Below are 26,253 nucleotides of genomic sequence, written 5' to 3' on the forward strand. Positions count from 1 at the left end.
CTGTTTCATCCTACATCACATTCTGTGTAGATTCTCTAATCCCAACCAAAAAGGTGACCATCTATCCAAACAATAAACCTTGGATAACTAAGGAACTGAAATCAATCATTAATAAAAAGAAAAGGGTCTTTCACTCTGGTGACCCCTTAGAGATTAGAGCGGTCTCGAGGGAAGTGAAGGTGGAAGTCAAAAGGGCCAAGCTTAGATACAGAGATAAAATTGAACAACAGTACAGTCAGGGAGATCTAAGAGCAGTCTGGAAAGGAATCAAATCTATGGCATCAATCAATCAGTCAACTTGTGGGACAAAGCATCCCATCAGTGTAAATGGTGTGAATGATGCTGATTTGGCAGATGCTTTTAATTCATTTTATTCTCGCTTTGAAAGGCCGGACCTCCTCCCTGATATCTCTGTGTTAAGAGAATCTCTGATACCTCAGAATGATTTAGGTATTTCTCAGGAAGCTGTTTCATCTCTATTTAAAGAAGTTAATATGAGGAAAGCTGCCGGCCCTGACGCCATCTGTGGTCGTACACTACACTACTGTGCTGACCAGATCAGTGGAGTGTTCACCAGTCTTTTTCAGATGTGTGCCAGATACCTACAATGTGGAAAAAATCCACCATTATCCCTTTGCCTAAATCCAGCAAACCTAAGGAGCTGAACAAATTCAGACCAGTGGCACTTACATCCCTTGTGATGAAAAACTTTGAAAAAATAATAAAAGAAGTGCTCTCCCTGATTGATGGGAAACTTGACCCATTACAGTTTGCATTCCAACCTGGGAAAGGAGTTGATGATGCTAAGCTTTTCATCCTAGACACAACTTACAAGCACCTTGAAAAACCTAAATCCCATGCAAGACTTTTATTTGCAGATTTTTCTTCATCTTTTAATAAGATGCAGTCTCACATTTTAATTGAAAAACTAATTTCTTATTTTACCTTGCCAGATCAGATTTTATTGTTGCTTTTAAACTTTTTAACAGACAGGGTCCAGCAAGTTTTTGTGAATGGTTCCATGTCAAAGTCTATCAAGTCCAATACAGGCTACCCTCAAGACTGTGTCCTTTCTCCCTTGCTGTTTATCATGTACACAGACAGCTTCAGAGCTTCTCAAGAGGGCCAGTATCTGGTTCAGTTCTCAGATGACACTGCTCTGTTGTCTCTCCTTCAAGGCCCGGACTCTGACCACGGTGTGGCTTTGTCATGCTTTGTCCATTGGTGTGACAAAAACTTCTTGGATCTTAATGTGAGTCAGACCAAGGAGCTCATCACTGACTTCAGAAAAGACTGCCCCAAACCCAAAGCCAGTATTATCAATGGAAGTGAAGTCCACATTGTGGACTCTTACAAATACCTTGGCACAGTGTTTGACTCCAACAGAGCTGATTTTAAGACGTGGTCCACAGAGGATACACCTGATGCACAATCTCAGAGTCTCAGAGAACATTTGATCCAGTTTGTATCACTCTTTTATTGAAAGTCTTTTGATGTTTTCTTTTATCTGCTAATTTCATTGTCTCTCTTTGAAAGACAAGAACAGTCTGAACTGTGTTGCTCTAACTTGTTAAAGCCTGCTCCACAATGATTGGTGTACAGCAGCAGGATCTGGGTTCCCTTTAGAGGAACCGCATCACTAATAAGGCCAGAGGGATAATAGGCCAACCTGGACACATCTGAGCCAAGGAGTTCTCTTTAATTCCCTCAGGGCGGCGCTATCTCGCTCCTCACAGGAAAACAAACAGATACGCAAATTATTGTATTCCTTCTGCCATCGGACTTCTGAATGCTAATAGCAGGTTGTAACAGTTTGTAACAGATTGTCCATGTGAAGTTGTGAAATTGTGTATTTATAAAGGTGTTTTTTTTGTTTGTTTTTTTAATATTTATTCCTCGCTACTGTGTTTTTTAAAGAAAGTTATTTTAGTCTATTTTGAACATTCTTTTACTCTTTATGACAATCCCCATCTTGCACTGCTGTTGTCACTGACATGTTGACTGTTGAGTATTGTTTGTCTGTTAGTGTTTTTTATCGACAAGCTGGTACACTGCAAACCAAACATGTTGCTTACATTGTCTCCACACACACAGACCACATGGTGAAACATTGCTGAAACCAGTTCCTGCTGCAGTTTATGAGACAGGTGCACCGACAGCAAAAAGAACTATGTGGATCTGAGGAGACCTACACAGTCCAGTAATTTGTCTGAGTGTAGGAAGGAGAATTGTTTCAGAGGGGAGGTGTTCCTTTAAGAATGTGTGAAATGTTTCGACAAGAGGTTGGCTGAGCAGAGGTTAAATACTGACACTTGGTATATTCTTCTTCTCCTCTTTTTCTTCTTCTCTTCTACTGTTCAGGAAAAACAGGGATTACAGCCCAAATATCTTCTGTTGTAGCCTTTAAATAGAATTATTTTTGAGTTTTCTTCGGGCCTTATTTACAAAAAGGCCAGCAAGGCCAGCAAGCTGGTAAAGAAGGCCCGCTCTGTGGTTGGCCTTGAACTTGACAGTCTGGAGTCAGTGGCTGAGAGGAGGTTGATGGACAAACTGCAAGCCATCCTGGACAACCCCTCTCACCCTCTCCATGATGAGCTGTAGCTGATGGGGAGCTCGTTCAGTCAGCGCATCATTCCACCACGGTGCAAGACTGAACGCTTCAGGCGCTCCTTTGTGCCCACCGCCATTAGACTGTTGAACAGTAACAGAGGCCACAGACTGCACCACGCAGCTACTGAATCATTTTTAATACTGCCTGTAATTACTGTTGTTTAATCTAACTTCCATTTGTAACATTTTATATATCTAAATTGTATTCCATCTTTATTTTATTCTATTTTTTTTTGTATTTTTTTTTTTTGTATTTTTTTAAATTTTCATTTAATTTTTACTTCTTGAAACTTCTTCTTGATTGTACTTATGTCTGGGTTGCTGTAACAACTGAATTTTCCTCCCGGGGGATAAAAGTAATATCTTTTCTTATCTTAAAAACAGATCTCCACTTGTGTTTTTCACCAACAGTTGGTGCCAGCAAAGAGAGAGAGAGAGAGAGAGAGAGAGAGAGAGAGAGAGAGAGAGAGAGAGAGAGAGAGAGGTCGATCAACATACTGATGAAGGGGAGAGAATGAGTATTGTTAATGAATCAAAGCAGTGAAACAGAAGTATGATGTTCTTTTCAGAGTTACAGACAGCAGTCACTCTCTACGGACCTTATGAATACGTCTATGTATCCGTCTCTGCGTCCACGCCTCCACACAAACCTGCAGGTTTGGATTGTTTGGAGCTGAAGGTGTTGCTTCCTGCATGTGTCTCTGCTCTGTCCTGCACCACACTCACCACACCACAGAATGTTCTTCACAAACACTGATGTTTTTTTTGTTATTTCAGCGTCTTGTAAAGATGCGCGCATTAAGTTACGTCTGTTTCAGATAGAGAGCAGAGGAGAGACAACAATGTCACCTGGTCCTCATGTTTTTCATCAGTCCTGGTTGGGGTTTGTTAACAAGGAGCTTTCCATCACTGCAAAACTTATAGATGATATGTTCATTGTTATTTTTTTTATACTTTTTTTTCCTTTTTTTTTTAAGGATACAGGATATATACAGAACCTGTTGCCTCTGTTGCACAATATTAATATAAGTCATGGAAAGAAAAGAGTAAAAACTCAAAGTAAGATAATTTTTTTTTTTATTACACAAAATTATAATACAGCAACACAGCTCTGACTGGACAAGGTCTAAACGAACAAACAAATATACAAACAAATAAACGTGATAACCTACAACAGGACAAGACATGGGAGCAAGGGGTGGAGCGTAAATATTGTTCAGTGTATAGGTAAAGAGATAGAAAATTGAAAAAATAAATAAATAAATAGTATACATTCATGTTCATTCAAAAATTCATGGGGTTTAAAATTCAAGTGAAGTATCAATAGGAGCTATGAAGGTCTTTTATCCATCACTGATAAAATAAAATTCAAAGAGCCTCAACATTAAGAGCCTCAAAGTAAGATAAATAAATGTAAAATCATAACAGCAACAACAGAAAACAATAATAACAAAAGCAATACAAATGAATTAAAAGGAAGTAATTACAGTTGCATGTCATTCATATACAGATCACAGAGCGACAACAACATCAGTATTAACAGCAACACTGGGGGAATGCATGTGCCAGAAACTACAGCAGCATCAACATTATTGACAGAGATCACAGTATAGCATATGTAAGATAGATGATCAGCTCTTTGTGTGAGATAAGTGTTCCATTTCTCCACAAAGCCTCATATCTGTCCCTCTGCAGTCATAGTTTGTAAGTCATATGCTCCATGCTTTGGATGTTTATCACAATGGTTATTCACTGATTAGTAGTGGGTGGATCCCTACAGAGCCATCGCCTTGTTATGGCCTTTTTGCCCGCCACCGATTTTCAAGAGGTATCTATCACTTTTAGGTAACTTTAAGTCCATGTTTCCCAGGTAAAAAGTCAAAAAAGAGAATACAAAATCATAGCCCAAGACTTTCCTGGCTATTCTGTGGACATCCTCCCAAAAGGTTTTAATAACCGGACAACCCCAAAATATGTGTGTGTGGTCTGTCATATTGTTGCCACATTCTCTCCAGTATTTGAGTTGTGCTTTGGGCTGATTTTTGTTTTGGAGTTATAGAAAAATCTGACACAATTTTTCCATGAAAATAGTCCCTCCACATGTGTGAGGTAGAGATTTGAGTATTGATTATATTCATCCATTCTTCTGGTGCAATGAAAATTCCCAATTCTTTTTCTGATTTTTCTTCTTTACATATTTAGTTGAATGACCTCTTCGTTCGTAAATATATCTGCATAATTATCCAATAATCTTTCTGGTCAGTTTTTTTCAGCCCTGATAAACATTTGTGTGAAACCTGATATATTCAAAATTCTTATCAAAGTAGTGTCAGAGTTTAAGATACCTTTAAAAATCGAGCAAGGCCATATCTTTCTGACACAGTTTTAAAGTCTGGAAAAAGACACAGTGTTGTGACTCCTTGTTGTACCCACTGGTTGAATCCTCCATCTATTGTCGATTATCGATTCATTGATTTTTAAGAATGTACTTGGTTTCCAATTCAGACATTGCCTTGGCCATGGTGCCACAGATAGAGGCTAACAAAGCAGTTTCTCCTAGCATAGCATCACTGAAACCTGTATTTTCAGTATCAGCGTTTTTCTTTTTGCTTCTTAATACCTTACTGCTGCCCCTTTCTTCTCCCCCTACATTACTCTGTGTCAAGAGACACTTAATGAATAAACCTCCTGAATTAATGTGGGATAAAAGGTAGTTCAGTCGGGAGCTGAATTTTCTCGCTGCCAATGGCCTCGTGCCACCAGAAGTCTGATGTGTTAATTGTTGACAGATTTGATAACCAAACTCACAGACCGGGCTGTTCAGGTGATAGAAAGTAATAGATGCTGTTACAAGTTAATTATGATCTCAAACTATGACCTTTGTGGAGCAGTGGAGTCTAACACAACTTTAGATACTTGTTTCATTACATAAAGATGCATTTCAAAATAATCTGAATAAGGTCACATAAGTGTCTGACAGTTCCTCCTTTATCCGGGATGCTCTGTACAGAGGATGTAAGCGGTGTGCTCTCCCGCCTCCGGCCCGGCCCTGCTGCGATCACTTCAGTGGATTTTTCAGCTGTAATCGGTTGGAGGGAAAAACTCCTGAGAGCAAAGTTCTTGGGATTATGACGGTGTCAGGGCGACCTCCACCCTGGAGGGAGAAAGAGACAGACTTTGTGGATAATGCTGGTAAATAACAGAGACTGTGTAATGGGTGTTTTTTACCCTGAGGTATCTCTTACCCTGATGTGATGGGGACAAGTCAACAGTAACGGCTTTGAATGAAATGAGGCCCGAGTGTGACGACAAAGGTTTTGGAGTCATTTATACCAGATTCATCCCCCTCTGGAAAACATGACAGCCTGTAATGTGTATTACACATTTATTTTTCCTTAAATCTTACAGCGTGTGCATGTCGAAGATTATAGAAGAATCATCCCAGGGGTTTATTATGATGTGCAGGCTTGAACCAGATAGTTTAAGTTCAAGGGGCGCCGTCTGTGCACACTGAAAATAACAGCTACAATTCTCTACATTTAGTTCCACAACATCATACAAATGTAGAGGGAATTTTTAAAAGTTTTTTTTATCACATTTAGAGGAATATTTGTGATCTTCTCCATATTTAATTTAGTTGTGAAAAATATATTAAGTTGAAATCACAGTTAAATCCAAATGCTAAATATAAATGTTAAATGTTTAATCTAAATTTTAAATCTAAATGTTAAATATACATATAAATGTTAAATATAAACCTAAATGTTAATATAAATATACATTTTATTTATAAATATAAATATAAATGTTATATATAAATATAAATGTTAAATATAAATATTAAATGTTAAATATACATCTTAATGTTAAATATAAATGTTAAATGTTTTATATAAATGTAAAATATAAAACTAAATGTTAAATGTTTAATATAGATGTTAAATATAAATCTAAAGGTTATATATAAATGTTAAATATGAATCTAAATGTTATATATAAATCTAAATGTTAAATATAGATCTAAATGTTAAATCTAAATGTTAAATGTTGCTCTGCGATCCTAAATATTTAGCTGATATGCAAATTCACACTGCCACCTGGTGGAAATACCAAAATAAAAGCTTCAAAAAGCGATACAGACTTAGCAATAGCATCTTATCTTATCTTGTCCGTACCATAGAATGGGTCAGTTCTGACTGAGCGTTATGAAATCTGTTTATAGCCTCCAAAACTGCCTTTAAAACGTTTAAAAAATTCACTCTACATTCTGTAAATGTGGAGAATTATAGCTGTTATATTTTGTGTGCACAACTTTACAAATGGCGCATACGAGGCTCTTCTAGTCTGTGGTCAGTTTAGATACAGCAGCTAACAAGGATTATATAAATTCATCACTTTTCCTGAAGGCAAACATTCATGGCCCCTTGGGTAAGATTTAAAACTTCCAATGAAGTCGGTTCTGAAAACATCTTAACAACCCTGTGCAGGATAAGAAGCTGTGTCAGTAATTTCGCCAAAGTTAAGAAAACATGGTCCAGGCACTCATTGCGGTGCAAATGCATGCACCAGTAGAAAAAATTGGAGCTCTTCAGTTTGCCGTCAGTCTTTGTTTTGGCACTATTTTCAGACGCAGCTCGTAGACCGGTGTTCTTCCGCTGCATGAGCACGGATACAGGCCGATCAGCTGTTTGGATCAACAAGCAGGTAGCAGGATCAAGTAGCAGTATCGGTCTTTACAGTGAATTAAACTCACTTTTCTGCAAATTTAAAAGATGGGACGTATCTGTCTTTATCCCGGCTGTTCAAACAAGCAAACCTCCTGTAAGGCAGGGAACTCTGGATGATGAGTGATGCAGACTGGAGCCGTATGTGAGCCGCTGGTATCCTCTGATTCAGAGAGGTCCTGAAGTATTGTTGTCACTAAGTCCCTCTCCTGACAGCAGAAGCTCTCTGGGTTCGTTGGCATTAGGGCTGTCAAAATTGCTCCAAAATGACGTTTGAATATTCGCTCTACAAAAAAACCCATAGGTTCGAACCATTCGAATATCTATATTTGCGCATTATGTCAATAACAGGTGGACAAACTAATACAAGGAGACATAACTACCATAACTAACATACCTACACATTACAAAACAAGTAAATGACCTAATGGTCTATATCTTAACACTTTTAAGACCGTAGACCTCTCGCTCGCCCCCCTCCCCTCTCTGTGTGTAATGCGCTGAGTGAGTGCTGAACAAGACTTGTGCGAGCAATTAAAGGTCCCAACTCTTGTCCCTAATATAGGCAGGCTTCATTCAGTGATTGAAGCAAATATTATTAACATTAATTGAAGGTAAAAACGAAAAAGTAGTCCACTTACATTCTTGGCGCTTGTATAAAAAAAGAGGAAAAGCTGCATTTTATACCAGTGTCACTGATGGCCGGGCTCTTTTAGTCCACTGTCAATGTAGGGTCTTAGGCCTGAGAGGTTATTTGCCAAAAACACAAGACAGTCCACATGTGAAGAAGACAGTCCACATGTGAAGAAGACAGTCCACATGTGAAGACGCCAGTGCTGATCAGACAGTCCACATGTGAAGAAGACAGTCCACATGTGAAGAGGCCAGTGCTGATCAGACAGTCCACATGTGAAGAAGACAGTCCACATGTGAAGAAGACAGTCCACATGTGAAGAGGCCAGATCTCTTTTTATTCACTATGTTCCCAGCGGAGGAAAAGACGCGTTCAGAGCGCACTGAGGATCCGGGGACGGAAAGATTTCTCTCTGCCGTCTGCTTCACGCTGTGCATGTGTGACTCCTGTGACCTGTCCCTGACCTGTCATGCAGTGCGCCCACTCGCAAAGCAGCTGCAGATGTGTTTTTTTCCACAATCGAATATTAATTTTCACAATCGAATCTCCGTTTTTTTTTAAAATATTCGAATATATATTCGAATTTAGAATATTCGTTGACAGCCCTAGTTGGCATGGGCTCACAGTTTACACACTGGCACCACCAGGTAACGTTGATCTCTCCTGCTCACTCGTTAGCACAGAACTTTCTCCCCTCTCTTCTTCGTTGGTACGTTGGGTCATCATCTGGAGTTCTTCCTCTGTAAACTCTGGTTCATAGAGGGATCCTCTTGTGTCCACAGTAAACGGCATGACATCGTCGCTGTCAGGATCACTCATTTTTGCAGTTTTTGCAGACAAAAGTGTTCTAAAACTGCTACGTGCTTGTTGATCCAAACAGCTGATCGGCGTGTATCCGTGCTCATGCAGCGGAATAACACCGGTCTGCGAGGTGCGTCCGAAAATAGTGCCAAAACAAAGGGGGTTTCTGACGGCAAACTGAATAGCTCAAATTTTTCTACTGGTTCATGCATTTGCACCGTGATGAGTGCCTGGAACAAATGTTCTCAACTTTAGCGAAATTACGTGAAATAGGAGGCCCGGTCCACAGAGAAAATAGCCTAGCTTACCTGCCGGTCCCCTGGGAATTTTCTCATTAAAGGGGAAGAGCTCACCGGCACGCATTGTGGCTAGCAGGAGCAATAGTGTATTGTAACTCATACGACCCCACTTCAAAAAAACTGAAATATCCCTTTAACCCTGTAAAGCCTGAACCATCAAATAATTGTCAGAAAATTCTAATTATTTGAAAATGGAGTGTTTATTGGACCTTCTGACAAATAAAAAAAAAAGAAATGAAATATCAATTTTCATATTTGAGTTTTAATTTGTATCATATTTGATATTTAGCCTTGTAAAATTTCAGTTTCCTCCAAATTTTTCCCAAAGTGGTTCCAAACATAGAAATTATTTTTTTTACATATTGCACGACAAAATCATACATATTCTGTATCTACTACACAACACAAAAAACATATTTATTGTATATTTCTTCTCTGAATTGTTCAGTTTTTAGTGAAAATCAATATGCACAAGAATTATTTACTAGGGAGCCATGGCAACATTCAACCAGTCATCAGTCATCATGATACAGCAGGTTACATATGTAAAAATACAATATACTTAATAAATATCTCAATTTCTACTCTAAATATACCTCATTATGTCATTTAAACATGTTCTTAAATAATAAAAAGACCTAATGTTTCTTTATGGAATCATATTGTAGGAAATGTAATAAAATTATGATTGACAGGTCTGTAAATAAATGTCCTTATATACCTGCTGTATCAGTTTTGATTTTCACACATTTTCAACCCAGTTTGACTATAAATGAAGTAATGAAATATTATTAGTTTAACATTGCATCAATCCAGTAACTACTCCTCTTGAAGTTTCAGGAACAATTTGAAAGTTTTTCAAAGTTGTTAAAAATATCCCTGAAAAACCTGGAGTGGGTCTCTGATCCACAGCTGACATGTTGGATGTCTCAAGTGACGTCCTTCTGGTGCATGAATGACTCCTGGTGGGTTATCCGTGCACTGCATGTATCTGATTGTAAACATCAGGTTTTTACTGAAAGAATATATCACACTGATGATGTAGAGGTCTCAAAAACTGATGTATCAAATAGGGCTACACGATAAATCGATTTAATCAATTAATTCACATTTTTGGTTTCAGGCGATTTAAAAAAAAGAAAATCTAGATTTTCTACGTAACCTCCGCTGCTCCCTCCCGGGCTACCGTAGTTCACGCCCCCCTCCCTCCCTGCAGAGAAACCAAACAGACACACAACAACAATAACATGGCTGCTAGCGTAAGTGAAGAGTTTGTTTCTAAAAAGGGAAAGTCGGTTTCGTCAGTCGTCTGGAACTGGTTCGGCTTTGCAGCGTCAGACCTCGAACTGACCACAGTCCGCTGCAAAGTTTGTTTGAAGTCTGTAGCATCTAAAGGCAGCAGCACAACCAACTTATTTCAGCGCCTAAAACAAAGGCATGCAGCAGAAATGTGTCCTGCTACAAGATGTGCCAGACCGCTACGGCCCACAAACACCTGCTAAAAAGCAGCAAACATTCGGGGAGTCATTTTCCCACTGCATTCCGTATGAGAAGGGGACACGGTGGAAAACTGTCACCGATGCAGTCGCGCTGCACATCGACGATGGTGCCCATATACACAGTGCAAAAAGCCCAGCTTTATCCACATGCTTAGAACCCTCGACCCTAGGTATGTGCTTCCCAGCCGAAAGTACTTTGCTGAAGTTGCCCTGCCTCATCAGTACAAGGCTCTCGAAGCTCAGCAATCTGGCCAAGAAATACCTCTGTACTCTTGCGACAAGTACCCCGTCAGAGAAGGGTTTTAGTGTGGGTGGGGGCATTGTTACGTGCAACAGGGCATGCTTCAAGCCAGAGGCAGTAGACAGGCTGGTCTTTCCTGCCAAAAATATTTAAGGAAAAAGTAATTATTCGAGAAAAGACACTTTTTTTCCCAGAGGAGGTTCCCTTTAAAAAAAAAATTTGAAGTAGTTTTGGTTCATGGTGCTTCCTGACACACCTGGAAAGGTCCAACAGCTATGTGCGGATGCTTTTTGTGGACTTCAGCTCCGTTTTTCACCCCCACAAGCTGATCAACAAACTGGACATTCTGGGCCTGGGCTCCTCACTGTGTTTGTGGATATTGGACTTTCTCACAGGAAGACCACAACAAGTGAGAATAGGTTGCCACACCTCCTCTGCCCTCACCCTGCGGTACACCACAGGGCTGCGTGCTGAGCCCAATCCTCTTCACACTCTTCATCCACGACTGCAGCCCCATCCACACCTCCAACTCCATAATTAAATTTGCTGAAGACACCACTGTAGTGGGCCTCATCAAAGACAACGATGAGTCAGCATACAGGCTTGAGGTGGAACATCTACCTGAGTGGTGTGAGGACAACAACCTGGTCCTTAACACCACCAAGACCAAGGAAATATTCATTGACTTCAGGAGAACAAAGGGCAGAGACCACCCCCCCTCCACATCCATGGAGAAGTTTGATAGTGTGGAGAGTCTCAAGTTCCTTGGAGTCAGTATTTCCAGCCAGATGTCTTGGACCACCAACACCTCAAACCTGGTCAAAAAAGCTCAGCAAAGACTCAGGAAGCTGAGAAAGGCCCAACTCCCCCAGGAACTGATGCTTAACTTCAGACGGGTGGGTGGACAGGCGCTGGGTCCTGGTTGATCCTCCAGGGCAGCCTTGACCCTTTCCTCCACTTCCCAGGTAAGGACCGCCACAAGTTGAGAAGAAGGGAGGATGGTGTCAGGGCAGATCTGGAAACCTGTTTCTTCTAGGACAGGGTGTCAGGCGGGAGTTGAGTCTTTTGGCGGTCTGGATGTAGTCCAGGTTCTTATGGTCGGTCCATACCAGAAACAGCAACTTGATCCTTTGGTCAAGTTGATCAAAGAAGTAAGTTGATCAATAAATACAAAATTGCGTTTTGTTCGGTTCATAGGGCGCACCGAACCTTGACCACTGTATTAAACGGTTCGATACAGATACACATATTGTTGCACCCCTAATATATATATATATATATATATATATATATATATATATAATTCAATGTTAGCGAAACTACATAATGCACTTTTCAAGAAAAGGTTACAGTTGGCACCTTTTTAGGTACAGTGTGTTCTGAGCACTCCAAGCTCTTTTACTCGTCACATTCACCCATTCACACCACATTCACACACTGATGGTAGAGGCTGCTATAGTGAGGGGCCATCAGTGTTAATCTCATTCACACACATTCACACACCACTGAACAACAAAGGGAGCAGTTTGGGGTTCAGGGTCTTGCCCAAGGACACTTCAGCATGTGACTGCAGGAGCTGGGATCAAACTGCCAGCCTTCAGATTGAGAGATGACCCACTCTACCCACTGAGCTACAGCAGCTACTGTATTGTTAAAATCTTTTAAGGGTCAGAAAAAAAAGAAATGTAGAATTAAACAGATACGATAGATGATTCATCCACAAACTACTCCACAGCTCCAACGACTTGAAACCTTCCTCTGCTGTGCCACAGCTGCCCGACTGTACTGTCATTTTGGAACAATCTGGAACAACATACTTTATATTTGTGTTTGTCTGTCTGTGTGCTCTTGAATATTTTGCTCAGTTAGATGTCACACAGCACAGCAGGCATGCTTGTGTACACTAACTCATGTTAAAATGATGAACGCAGCTTACTTTGGGGTGTATTCTGCATCATTGATATGAGTCATACCCGTAGAGGTATCGCTGTTACTCTGAGAGGCGTCTGTATTCATCAACAGTCTTCTGAACAGGGTGTTTGTAGATGACTGATGAGGGTTATTTCATGTTTGATAGCTCCGCTGAAGATCCTGAAACAGACCACCTAGATCAGGAGAGAGTGATACACATGTTAATACGTTATGAGCTCTTTACATCCCATCGTGACGTCTATTTCTCTTCAACTGCAGACCTCTTCTCTCTCCCTATTTTCTCTTCATTTGCCCTGACCTTCTGGAGCTCCAGGCTGCTTTTCTTACGCGTTTCCATTGACCCGGCGGCTCCCCTCCAGGAGCTGTCAAGTCACATTCTTCCGCCTTTGTTGATTGAGATGAACAACCACGCTGGATCACTCAGCGGCTGCCTTCTCCACTTCCTAATTTGTTTGCATGATAGCATCAATTTGCCGGGCAGGAGTGGGAGCTCTGTTCGGATTTCAGTTGTGTGTTTGCGACAATATTAGCTCTGGTGATTGGAAAAGATAAGATGAGAGACCATAGCTGCAGGAAAATGATGTTAAAATATTTAAAGGTTTAGATTCAGGGGAATGGAGTGTCTGTCAGCCCTAACCTCAATGTACTTGAGTCTCCCTGTGCTTCACCGTGATGGAAGCATATTAGACACCTTAATGGGCTCTCTGTCTCTTCCACAGGTGTCACCGCTGCAGATGTGTGATGTGGTACACCAGATCGAGCTGGAGAAGGAGCGCTGTGAGAACAGCACCTACGGGAACCTCACTTCAGGTCTTTATCCAAAAAGTTTTTTTGTTTGCCTCTCTGCCTGTTTGGGTTTTCAGAATCAGAATCAGAAATATTTTATTTATCCCAGCGGGAAATTCAGTCATTAAGTTGCTCCTGTACACAATAAGTAAGAATATCAAATAATACTAATAGAAGAAAGTAATTCATAAGATATAAATACAAATACAATGAAAATAATGATAATAAAAGTATGTACAGAAGACAGAATAAGCTCTGTAGAAAATAAATACATGGTTGAATCCCCGGAGATCAGGAAGAGGGCACTCTGGTGGTCTGTCTGGAGTCTGCTCTAAAGCTCCTTTATCACAGACCATGTGTATATAGGTGTGCCACATTATTATGAAGGTCCTATTCAACTTTGACCATGGGCAAGAAAAGTGACCGGACCAAAGAGGAAAAGAGTCGAACTGTCAAGAGTCTGAGTAAGAGGGAATCTACCAATGACAAGACAAGAAATGACAACGTGACCCCCGAACCATAAAAAGATACGTTCAATAAGTCGATGGGAGAAAACCCAGAGGAGGGGAAGCCTGTCGAACATCATCAAAGTGAGAACTGTCAAGAATCAAAGCCAGAGATTGATCAAAGACCCTTAGCTACCAGTCAGGCCGGTTTTTTTTTTAAAGTTTTTGGCCTTTTTGCCTTTATTTGGTAGGACGGCTGAAGAGAGACAGGAAATGTGGGGAGTAGAGAGTGGGGGAAGACATGCAGGAAATGGTTGACCGGCTGGGAATCGAACTGGCGACCCCTGCGATGAGGACTGTAGCCTCTGTATGTGGGCGCTTAGACCGCTAGGCCACCAACGGCCCGTCAGGCCGTTTTTAAAGCTGTGGGGCTCGATGATGTACCCAGGTCTACTCCATATAGGACGCTAAGATGGGTTGCAAAGGTCCAAAAGGCAAAGAAAAGACCTCCACTGAAGAAAACACATCATGAAAAACGACTGGAATGGGCTCAAGAACACATGAAGGCCGACTTCTCCAAAGTTACATTCACCGATGAGTGCCAGTCAACCCTTAAAAGACCTGATGGGGGGGGGGGGCATCTGGTTGGATCTCAAGTGGCCATGCTGCTCCAACTTGACTACGACGCCTACAAGGAGGTGCTGGTGCTATGTCCTGGGCTGTCATTGTTGATGATGAACCTGTTGGTCCTTTCTGGGTTCAGAATGGTTTAAAAGTTTCCTTCCATGGAGGAAAAGTCAATCAGCTAAAGTGAAGAAGATGCTCGTGTTCATGCAGCACAATGCACCATTCAGGGCTTTAAAGACCATCACCTTATGAATAGGGCTGGGCAATAATTCAATCACGATAATTATCGTGATATAATTTTTTCTCGATATAAATATAAAACATTTTCGCAAAAAATTGTATATAAATAAACATGTAATTACACCCCCAGCCACTTGAAATGGAGGGGGATGCTAATGAGTCTTAAATGCTAGTTGCCACCCAACATTAGACAGAGGAAGAAGATGGCATTGAACTGCCAATCATGTTGCAGAGTGAGAGGTAAGCAGAAGAGCACAGAGACAACTTCTGCTGTGAACACGTTTAATGTCCACCGCGGCCGTAGGACAACTGAACACTGAATAGCTGTGATGCATTCACTGCACTGTGGGAAACAACATCACTCTGCCTGTAACCCTTAGTAACCTTAAAGGGGAGAGCACAACTCAGAACAATACTCTACTAAACTGATACACAGAATACAGTTTGATATATATTTGTTGTAAATTTAAATCAAATGATGGAAATAACCTCAACCTGAGAAAAATCAGAATCTACAAACTAAAACTTCACAAAAATCTCATCTTACTTTAAAGACCTGCTTCCTGTTAGCAGCGTCACAAATGATGGATTCAAGAAGTTCATCAGAAACTAAATCCAGATACAAACTAACAAACTGTCTTCAACTTTCACTCAGGAGCAAAAATCTGACCTCACATTTAAATGAAATACTGATTTGATATTTATCGTGATAATATCGATATCGACTGATATAAAATATTTTGTAGTGATAACATCTTTTTCAATATCGCCCAGCACTACTCATGAACTGGCCTGCCTGCTCACCTGATCTCAACCCGACAGAGAACTTGTGGTCAATAATAAAGAAGATGATTTACAGTGATGGTGAGAAATACAGCTCAAAGAGCCTCTTTGGAAAGACATACAAGGTACAGCTCACAGAGTCATCAGAGAAGACATCAGAAACTAAATCAGTTTACAGTGACCTCTGACCCTCACTGAAAGAAAAGGAGGTTATATTGGACATTAGAGAAACACGTCAGATTTGAAATGTTTTAAAGACATGAACAGTTTTATTTTGTATACAGATCTAAAGAAAACTGTTGTTCTTGTTGAAGTTTGAATACAGTTGTAGTAAATGTTATTATTTTCAATTAATAGAACGTTTAAAATGGTGCCTAGTTTTTATTTTTAGAAGTTATACGCTCTTATCATCAACTTGCATAATAATGTGTCACACTCATTTCTGCAGATTCTGCATTTATTTAAAAATACAGCCCAAGTACTTTGAAAAGCATCATTTTAACCACACAGTTGAAGAAATACATTCACTATTTGACTTCTTAACCAATGTGAAAAAGACTGTTAACAGTTTTTAAAATATATACACAAAAATGCAACTTGCATAATAATTTGGAACACAGTGTACAGGACCAAAACACACTGTTAACCCATGGATCCAGGATAAGGATTAGCTTTGAGATTAAGTTTAAGAAGGACCTGTCTACACCCTGAAAAGATATGATTTGATCTTCAGGAACTGATCTATCTCTAGGTATCTAGAAAAGATCTGTCCTGAGTAATCTGGACAGTCTGAAGGTAACAGTTTATCCTCCGTGTTGTGTTGTAGGAAAAACCTTCAGCCAGATTGTTTATTGATTGTTAAAGATGAGTCTGTTCCAGATATAAATGACTCCTTTCTTCCTTTATTTATCTTGTGATGTGAAATGTTTGCAGCATTTAAAAAAGCATGAAGCTAAAGCCTGGACACGGATAAACACAGATTAATGTATGAATCTGTTTATTGATCTTATCACATGCAGGTTCTACAGCATTGATCGTGTCACTGCTGTCGTGTTAATAAGAACATGATTTAGTCAGTGTGTGTGTGTGTGTGTGTGTGTGTGTGTGTGTGTGCCTGCCTGCCTGCCTGCCTACGTGTGTGTGTGTGTGTGTGTGTGCCATGTTAATGGTCTTGTCTCCTCTGGGCAGGTTGCCAGGGCATGTGGGACATCATCGCATGTTGGCCTTCAGCCCGGCTGGGAGAGGTGGTGACGATAACCTGCCCCACTTACTTCAGTTACTTCAGTGATGAACACAGAGGTAAACATTCATATACTGTGAATACAACATGTTGGTACGGATTAGTACTTCAGTTTCCATGTCATATTCAAAACAATCTAGTCTGTCTCCTTGAGTTATCTGAACCAAATCAATGCTCTGAAAAATGAGCCCAAACATGGAGAAGAAAACAAGATGATGGGTTATTTTAAATCTCATGCAAACATTGTGTGTGTAATAAAGTCTGTGTTTCAGGTATCATTTATTCAGAGGCAAACGACCCCTTCTGACCTCTTTGTAGCGTTTTTAAATAAGCTGAGAGTAGGCAGACACATTAATGTTGTCATTTATTCCCATTACTTCAGCTTTGAGTATTGTGATGTTTGAAAGTGTATTTGCATACTGCAAGGCAGCCTGTGGGTAGACACTTACGATGAAATGTGTTGCCTGCATGCAAATGGATATTTAGAGTCATCAAACTGCTGCTTTCAGAGTCCCCACAACATTATCAGAAACCCTGAGGCAGGAAACTTGCAGCCAACTCCATATTAGTTCATGATCTTGTGAAAACCATCATTACACCATTGTTATTTAAAAGACACCAAATCCCAACCTCTTACATTAGTATGAATATGAATGATCCAGGTCGTTATCATTTCAGTCAGTCAATCAATCAATCAATCAATCAATCAATCAATCAATCAATCAATCAATCAATCAATCAATCAATCAATCAATCTTTATTTGTATCACGCCAAATCACAACAAACGTTATCTCAAGACTCTTTTACAAACAGAGCAGGTCTAGACCACTCTATGTCAAATTATGAACAGAGACCCAACACCAAGACAGGGTAAGACTCAGTCTGACCCCACCTTAATCCACCATGAGCATTGCACCTCACAGTATTTAGCTAGTTACAGCGGAGAGGACAAACTTCCTGTAACAGGCAGAAACCTCGAGCAGAACCAGACTCATGTTAGACAGCCATCTGCCTCGACTGAGTTGGGTCTGGAAAGAGGGATAGAGGAGAATAAGAGAGAGAGAGAGGGAGCGGTGATAGTGATGAGAGGAGTAGTAGTAGCTGTTGCCGCTGGAGTCCAGCACGTCCGTATCAGCTGGAGTCTGCAGGAGGAACCTACAAGACAAGGGAGCTCAGGGACTCCAGAAAGGTCTATGGTTAGTAACTTTAATGGGACAGGGAGAGTTAAAGTAAGTGATGAGGGGGTTGGGGGGAAGGGGGTGAGGTAGGATCCCAGTGTGTCAGTGTGCCAGTTCCCTCGGCAGTCTAAGCCTATATCAGCATAACTAAGAGCTGGTCCAAGCCTGATCCAGCTCTAACTATAAGCTTTATCAAAAAGGAAAGTTTGAGGCCTACTCTTAAAGGTCACATATTATGAAAAATCAACTTTTTAATGGTTCACTACCTGAAATATGTTTCCCTGGCATGTCTACAAACCCCCCGAAAATGAATAAAATCCATTCTGCCCCTGTTCTGATTTCTCCACCTTTCTGTAAATGTGTGTGTGAAACCAGCCGTTTTAGTTTTCCATGTTTTTTTTTAAGTCACGTGTTCTGGTCTGTAATGGAAGTCAGAGCTCGGAGCTTGTTCAGCCCATAGACTGTATTAAATACAACTCAACCCCTCCTCTGTTTTTCATTCCCTGCACACATGTGTGCTAACAAGGAGCTTAGGAGGGAGGCATGCTAGTTGTAGGCTGTCTTAATAAACACAAAGGTCAGTTTTACTCCCCAGGCCTGCAGATTTGAAAATCTAGTGGATGATTTTTATTTCTTATGGAAAAGTGCTAGTGCTAGTTAGCATAGCCACATAGCTACATGTTTGTACCAGGGGTGCATCTCTAGCGTCTTGTGACGCTACGCTGTAGGGCGGAGCTCGTTACAGTGGCTTCACAGGCTCTGGCTGCACAATGGCTGCGCCCAGGAGCGGGATTTTTTGGCTTCAGAACCATACAACGGGAAGAGGAGGAGCAACACTGTCCTTTTTTATTTACAGTCTATGGTTCGTACCTGTGTACCAAGACACACATCGACATACTAACAAATAAAACAACAAGAAACCAAAAAATCTGTGACCAATCGTTCAGAAAGGTCCTGCTGCAGGCGCCGCTCCGTAAGGATCAAATTCAGAGGGTTGAAGTAAAGCGGGTCTGTGGGCAGCCGTGTATATTCAGCCAACATGTAAACATTAGATCAACGTGCCGGACAGCCAAGGCCACATCCACTTCCAGAGGGGGCGTGGTCAGAGAGCTCATTCTCATTTAAAGGCACAGACACAGAAAACAGCCTGTTCTGAGCAGGGCTGAAAAAGAGGGGTTTACAGGCAGACCAGAATCTGATTTCAAAATGTTTTTATGAGCAATAAACTTTAAAGGCATGTTTTGGGGACCTCTTAGACCAATATATTTTGATGAAAAAGAGCATAATATGTCAACTTCAAGACTAGAGAGGGTGTCTGCCTCCTGGACCCTGACTGGTAGATGATTCCAAAGGGGAGGGGCCTGATAAGTGAAGGTTCTACCTCCCATACTACTTTTAGAGACTTGAGGTACGACCAGCAGGCCTGCATGTTGGGAGCGTAGTGTTCTAGAGGGGTAATAGGGCACTATGAGCTCTTTAAGATCACTCTGGAACATCTTGATTTTGTAAAGAAGAGGGGCAGAACTGAAGGTTATACCTCCCATACTACTTTTCGAGACTTTAGTGAGAGAAATAGTTTTTTAGGAGTGTTTTAATTGCACCTGACAGACGGTAATGTGGGAAAACTCTACCCACAGTAACAGTGCTGACCCTGTGAACTTGCTGTTTCAGAGAGATGAGTCCTCTCGAGTTTCTAAACCCAGGCTGAAAATGAATCCAGGTTACTGTAAGCCCTGTGCAGCTTTTACATGAGCCAAATAAAAGAGCAGATTTAAGATGTGCCCCGGGTCACAGATTACTGTCAGGGTCTAAGAAAACATGGAGGAATCAAAGGAACAAGGAGTCCAGCTCGTCCTCTATCCTTTATTTTGGAAGAAGAAGTGGAGGAGGAGAGAGGAATCACCAACATCAGATAAGAAAGAGAAACATAACAATGTTTTCATATTTTGTGGAACCACCTATTAAAGCCAAGGCTCTGAATCCCCCTCTCCTCAGCTCTTTCTGACATGATCATTAGAGCTTTATTTTTGTCTAAATTTAGACTCCCACAGAACGATGTTTCAAAAGCTCTATTCAGAAACTCACTTTAAGGTGCTTTTTGATTTCACTCATGTCTTGCTTGTGTGATTGTGAGCTTGTCTGATTTTCTACCATTGTCTCTCCTTACTTAAAAAAACCCTGCATCTTTGTTGGTTGCTCTCTGCCTGCACGTTCTCTCAGGAGGTAATTCACAGGAAAGTATAGATTTTGTGGCAGCTCAAGCTGCACAATTATTCCTGCAAAAGAAGAACATTATCAAAAGAAGAACATTATCAAAAGAGGTTTGCATGCCTTTCTAGCTGCACGGCCAAGAAAATAAGCTCTTTAGTGTCAGGGCTGTGTGCAAATATTCAAAGAAGGTAATGTTAATGCGTGTGGCTCATTTTTCGCCAGCTTTCTTTGTAAAATCATGAATTGTCTTCGTACAAAATGAAGATGTCCCGGAGGGACTGTTTTAATTCTGACTAGTTGGCATGTTCAAATGGAAGATACAGCATCATTTATTTCACAGGGCTGAACACAGGATCACAGAGTCTGGGGAATACACTTTGTCACATTGGTTTACAGAGTGTTGCTAAAGTTAGCAGAGCTAAAACAACACGCCTTCGGTCCTCCTTGCAGGTTAATATTCGCATGCATGTGAGGCGCCACTTGTAAAGTTGTGCACACAGAAAATAACAGCTGCAATTCTCCACATTAAGCTTCAAAAAGTCATAAAAATGTAGAGTGAATTTTTCAAAAGTCACTTTTATCACTTTTAGAGGATTATTTGTGATCTTCTTTTTTGTTGTAAAAAATATATTAAATTAAAATCACTGTTAAATCCAAATGTTAAGTATAAACCTAAATGTTAAATATAAACCTGAATGTTAAATATAATTCTAAATGTTAAATATGAATATAACTGTTAAATATAATTCTAAATGTTAAATATGAATATAAATGTTAAATATAAATCTAAATGTTAAATATGAATATAAATGTTAAATATAATTCTAAATGTTAAATATGATTATAAATGTTAAATATAAATCTAAATGTTAAATATGAATATAAATGTTAAATATAAATCTAAATGTTAAATGTTGCTCTGCGATCCTAAATATTTAGCTGATATGTAAATTCACACTGCTGCCTAGCAGAAATACCAAAATAAAAGCTTCATAAAGTGATCCAGACTTAGTAATAGCATCTTATCTTGTCCGTCCCATAGACTGGGTCAGTTCTGTCTCTGAGCATTGTGAAATCTCTTTGTGGACTCCTAAACTGCCTTTAAAACATTTACAGTGGACAGTCCGGCTCTAACCTGTAGGAGTCAGTACTGACAGACTATTGTTAGGATATCTGTATTGCTTTATGAAGCTTTAATTTTGGTACCATTCTGCACTCAATACAAATTCACACTGCCGCCTTGCTGAAGTACCAAAATAAAAGCCTCATAAAGTGATCCAGATATCCTAACCATAGTCTGTCAGTACTGACTCCTACAGGTTATAGCCGGACTGCTCACTGTAAGTGTTTTAAAGGCAGTTTTGGAGTCCACAAAGAGATTTCACAACACTCAGAGACAGAACTGACCCAGTCTATGGGACGGACAAGATAAGTTGCTTAGCAAGTTTGAATGGTGCTCTGATGTATTGTGACGGTTTAGAGCATGTGCTGGAGCCCATGGAGATAACGATTAACACTCCTGAAAATTTTACTTGTAGCAATGTGTAGAGAAACATCAGGCATACTTTGTTTAATATGATCTCAGACATCTCAGACATCTCAGACATCTCTTTGTTTCACTAAGGTTGTTGTTGGTAGTTTCTTAAATTTCACATCACGGCTGCCATTTGTCACTTCTCAAGGTCCAATTCACAAAAGTCTTATGCTGACAATATTTCAACACAAACAGGGCCATAAAGTTTTCCAGCTGGGAGCACTTTACTCTTGTAATGCGACTAATATCAATCATCTGAGATAACTCCTGGCTCTGTGCGGAGTACACAGACAGCAGGATGATGGAGAAATACCTGCTCAAGAGACAGCCTGGCATTAAGATGCAATTACCTGTCTACAGTCACCGCTGCCATGATCAGTGGAAAGTCACTTACACCCAAATCCTTTCAATCAATCAATCTTTATTTGTATAGCGTCAATTCACAACAAACGTTCTCCTCTTTCCAAACAGAGCAGGTCTAGACCGTACTCTATGTTCTATTATTAACAAAGACCCAACATCAAGACAGGATAAGATCCAGTCCCATCTACAGACAGGACTCATTGGGCATTCACACCAAACGCAAATCAAATAGTTACTGCGAGTTAATAACAGAAAAGTAAATGTAAAGATGCAAGTATACGCAAGTTCCTGTTGGGCGGCGCAAATGGCGCTAATTTGCGCAAATGTATGGGCCGCCATGTGTTTAGCTGCTGCTGCTCTCCAGTTCCTTTTACTGTTTCTACAGTTTTCTATCGATCTCAAGCAAGTTCTTTCTTAAATGATCTCTTTCAATACATTGCGGTTTGCATAGTTTAAAGCTATACTGCTCAGGGATCAGCTCTCTGGTGAGTGTGTGGGAGTCTCGACTGGTATTACCTGTTGCTTCCAGGGATCCCACTCCTCACCTGGCTGCTTCTTCTGCCCGGGTCCTTTAGTGGCTCATCACCGGCAAAATTCGGATTAATAAGCTTTGTGTTTAGTCTGTGCTCAAATGGAATACCCTGTCCTTATTACTCCATCCATCGACAACGATACTCCAATACACAGCAGCTGAGCTCCTACAACTTCACCTCCACCTGTCCGACCCACCTCTAGCTCTGCTTCTCTACCCTGACATCACTCGCCTTGCACGTCCGAAATATATCCACCATGGATCCCAGAGGAGCTTCCACATCGAGAACTCATTCTATCTGATTCATTCTATCTGGTTCTCGACTCGTCATCCTCCGAGAAACTCCGGACGGAAAGTTGACCACCGCGTGTTAGCCAGCCTAGCTCGGTCGGCTAATGTCAGCGACAAACATGAAGACAATGAAGTCAACTTCGGATTATTAAACATCCGCTCTCTTATGGGTAAGGGACATCTCCTCCAGGATCTCCTGATTGACTGTGAGTTTGATGTTTTGTGTTTGTCTGAAACGTGGCAACAACCTGATGACTTCTCCCAGCTGAATGAATCCACTCCTCCTGGGTTTGTTTACATTTGTCAACCCTGTGTCACTTGCAGAGGGGGAGGTCTCGTGTCAATTTACCGCGAGAATTTGAGAGTCTCGCCTTTCTCCGTGCCTGCCAACCTATCGTTTGAATCAATTGTTTTACAGATGAATGGACCTACTATCTGTCTATCATCCACCTAAGCACAAAAGTGATTTTATGAATTAATTTGCTGCCTCTCTCACCCAGCTATGCTCACTTTCACCCAACATTATACTGCTGGGACATTTTAACATACAGTTGAGGTCAAAATTATTAGCCCCCCTTGTGAAATCAGACAAAACCCTTGATTTCTCCATGAAAATGACCATTAAAAACAAGTCTTTATAGTTTGTGTTTCCAAAATAACAAAGTCAAAATGTTCACTATGTTTGATTTGGATATTTTATTGATGTAATGAATTGAAACAAGAAAAGGTGAAAATGGCATGTCCAAAATTATTAGCCCCCTGGCCCTAAGTAGTCAATAGTGCGCCTGTTCTGAGCCATACCTGACAACAACCTCTTCAAGTAGGTCTCTACAAGATTGGCACATGTCTCTGGAGGGATTTTGGCCCATTTTTCCAATGCAAATTGTTCCAGCTGGTCCAAAATACATGGTTTCTGAGCATGGACATTCACTTTGAGCACCCGCCACAGATTCTTCACAGGATTTAGATCTGGGCTCTGTACGGGCCACTCCAGGACCTTGGTTTTGGTGAAATGTTTGACCTATTTTGACGTAAGCTTTGGATCATTGTCTTGCTGGAAGACCCAGCGCTGACCAAAGCCTAGACTAAGAGCAGAGTTCTTCATATTATCCCTCAAAATGTCAACATAACTTTCTTTTTTCATGATGCCATGCACCAGAACAAGATTTCCTGTGCCTGAGGCTGCAAAACAGCCCCACAGTAAGATGCTCCCTCCACCATGTTTAATTCTGAGGACCGTGTTCTAAGGGTTGAAGGACTCTCCCTTTCTTGGCCAAACATGAACAACATCCATGTGCCCAAAAAGTTCCATCAGACCAAAGGATGGACTTCCAAAACTCATCTTTACCTTCTAAATGTTTACGGGCAAACCTCAGTTTGGCTCTGATGTGCCGCTCTTTGAGTAAAGGGGTTCTTCTGGGACGATGGTCTTGAAGCCCGCTATGATGAAGATCCCTCACAACTGTGCTCCTTCAAACATCAACTCCAATGGAGGTCAGGTCAGCAACAATCATCTTGGAAGATGTCCGGGGCTTCTTGCTGACATCTTTAGACTACTCTCCTCTCCTAAGTTCTTGAAATCTTGCGTTTTCTACCACGCCTAGGTTTGTTTCTAACAGAGTTTGTCTCCTTATACTTTGCAATGATGCAACATACAGCTGTTCTAGACACTGTAAAACGCCTGGAAATGACAGTATAGCCTTCCTCCTTATTATGAGCCTCAAATATCTTCTTTCTGAGCTGAAGACTGATTTCCATTGTCTTTGGCATGGTTTATAAGAGTAGTCTCTCTCAATAACGTGTTCTGGTGCCCTGTTTGGAGTCCCTTAAGTAAATCTCAATGCTGTTTGAATGCTCAGGTGTTGTTAGGAAGCCAATTGACCAACAGGTGTTGTTAGGAAACAAACTGACTGCTCAGGTGTGTTTAAAAGTAAAAATTCACAGGGGGGGTAATCATTTTGACCACCCCATTTTTCACTATATTTGATATAAAGTTATCCTAAAAATGTATTTTACATTCCAAAATGTACCAAAGCTACTAAAGAACACTGGTGAATGTTTGCTTATATCAAGTTTTATCAATGATTCAAACATTGGGCAGAATTTAAGGAAAATGTTCCAGAATTCCTGGGGGAGCTAATAATTTTGACCTCAAGTGTACATATGGACAATGCAAACAACACTCTCACAAAGGATTTTACTTCTTGCCAGGATAGCTTTGGACTGCAGCTATACATTGATTTCCCTACACATTCCAAAGAACATGTTCTGGACCTGATCTGCTGCTCTGGTGTCACTCTTCTTGATCTCCCCATCTCTGACCATCTGTTCATTACATTCAATGTCAAACTTTCACTGTCAAAATCAAATCTGCCACGTGTCATCTCTCTTCGCAACCTCAAGGACATTGACCTTAACGCCCTCGCCAGTGGTATTGACAGCCTCCCCAGAATAAACTGTACCCCCACGCCCGATGAACTGGTCTCTCACTACAACCACAACCTTCAGAGTCTTTTAAACACTCTCGCTCTACTCAAAACCAGGACTGTTTCCTTCACCAATTCTGCCCCATGGTTTACACCTGAACTCCGTCAACTCAAAGCAATATAGATCTAAATGTTAAAACTAAATGTTAAATCAAAATGTTAAATCTAAATGTTAAATGTTGCTCTGTGATCCTGAATATTTAGCTAATATACATATTCACTGTGCCGCCTAGCGTTAGTACCAAAATAAAAGCTTCATAAAGTGATACAGACTTAGCAATAGCATCTTACCATGTCCGTCCCATAGACTGGGTCAGTTCTGTCACTGAGCTTTGTGAAATCTCGTTGTGGACTCTGCCTTTTAAACTGCCTTTAAAACATTTACAGTGGTCAGTCCGGCTATAACCTGTAGGAGTCAGTACTGACAGACTATGGTTAGGATATCTGGATCACTTTATGAAGCTTTTATTTTGGTACTGGACACACCAGGATCAAGAACTACAAAATAATGAAACACAATAGACTGGACTAAAACACAAACATACACATAATATACATATGTAAATATATGCACACATATCCCCACACTTACATACATTCATCTATACATGCATACCTCCACACATAAACACACAAACAAAGACACACACATCCACACAGGCAAGTATATACAATATACACTATGCACACACATTAACACATATACCTATCTAAATATACACTCAAACACATCTCCACACATTTATACCATCCCTGCACATACAAACACATACATACATACATACATACATACAT

At 40.6% G+C, this 26,253-nt stretch overlaps 1 protein-coding gene across 1 annotated transcript in view; it reads left to right on the plus strand.

Annotated features, from left to right (window-relative positions):
• Positions 1–26,253, plus strand: part of LOC117828680 (vasoactive intestinal polypeptide receptor-like) — an 89,869-nt gene that overhangs the window by 5,663 nt on the left and 57,953 nt on the right. The window contains exons 2-3 of the mRNA XM_034705888.1: positions 13,460–13,550; positions 16,811–16,921. Coding sequence (XP_034561779.1) covers positions 13,460–13,550; positions 16,811–16,921 — 202 coding nt within the window. The remainder of the gene's footprint in view (positions 1–13,459; positions 13,551–16,810; positions 16,922–26,253) is intronic.

This window comes from Notolabrus celidotus, chromosome 17 (genome assembly GCF_009762535.1).
Source record: "Notolabrus celidotus isolate fNotCel1 chromosome 17, fNotCel1.pri, whole genome shotgun sequence".
NCBI lineage: Eukaryota > Metazoa > Chordata > Actinopteri > Labriformes > Labridae > Notolabrus > Notolabrus celidotus.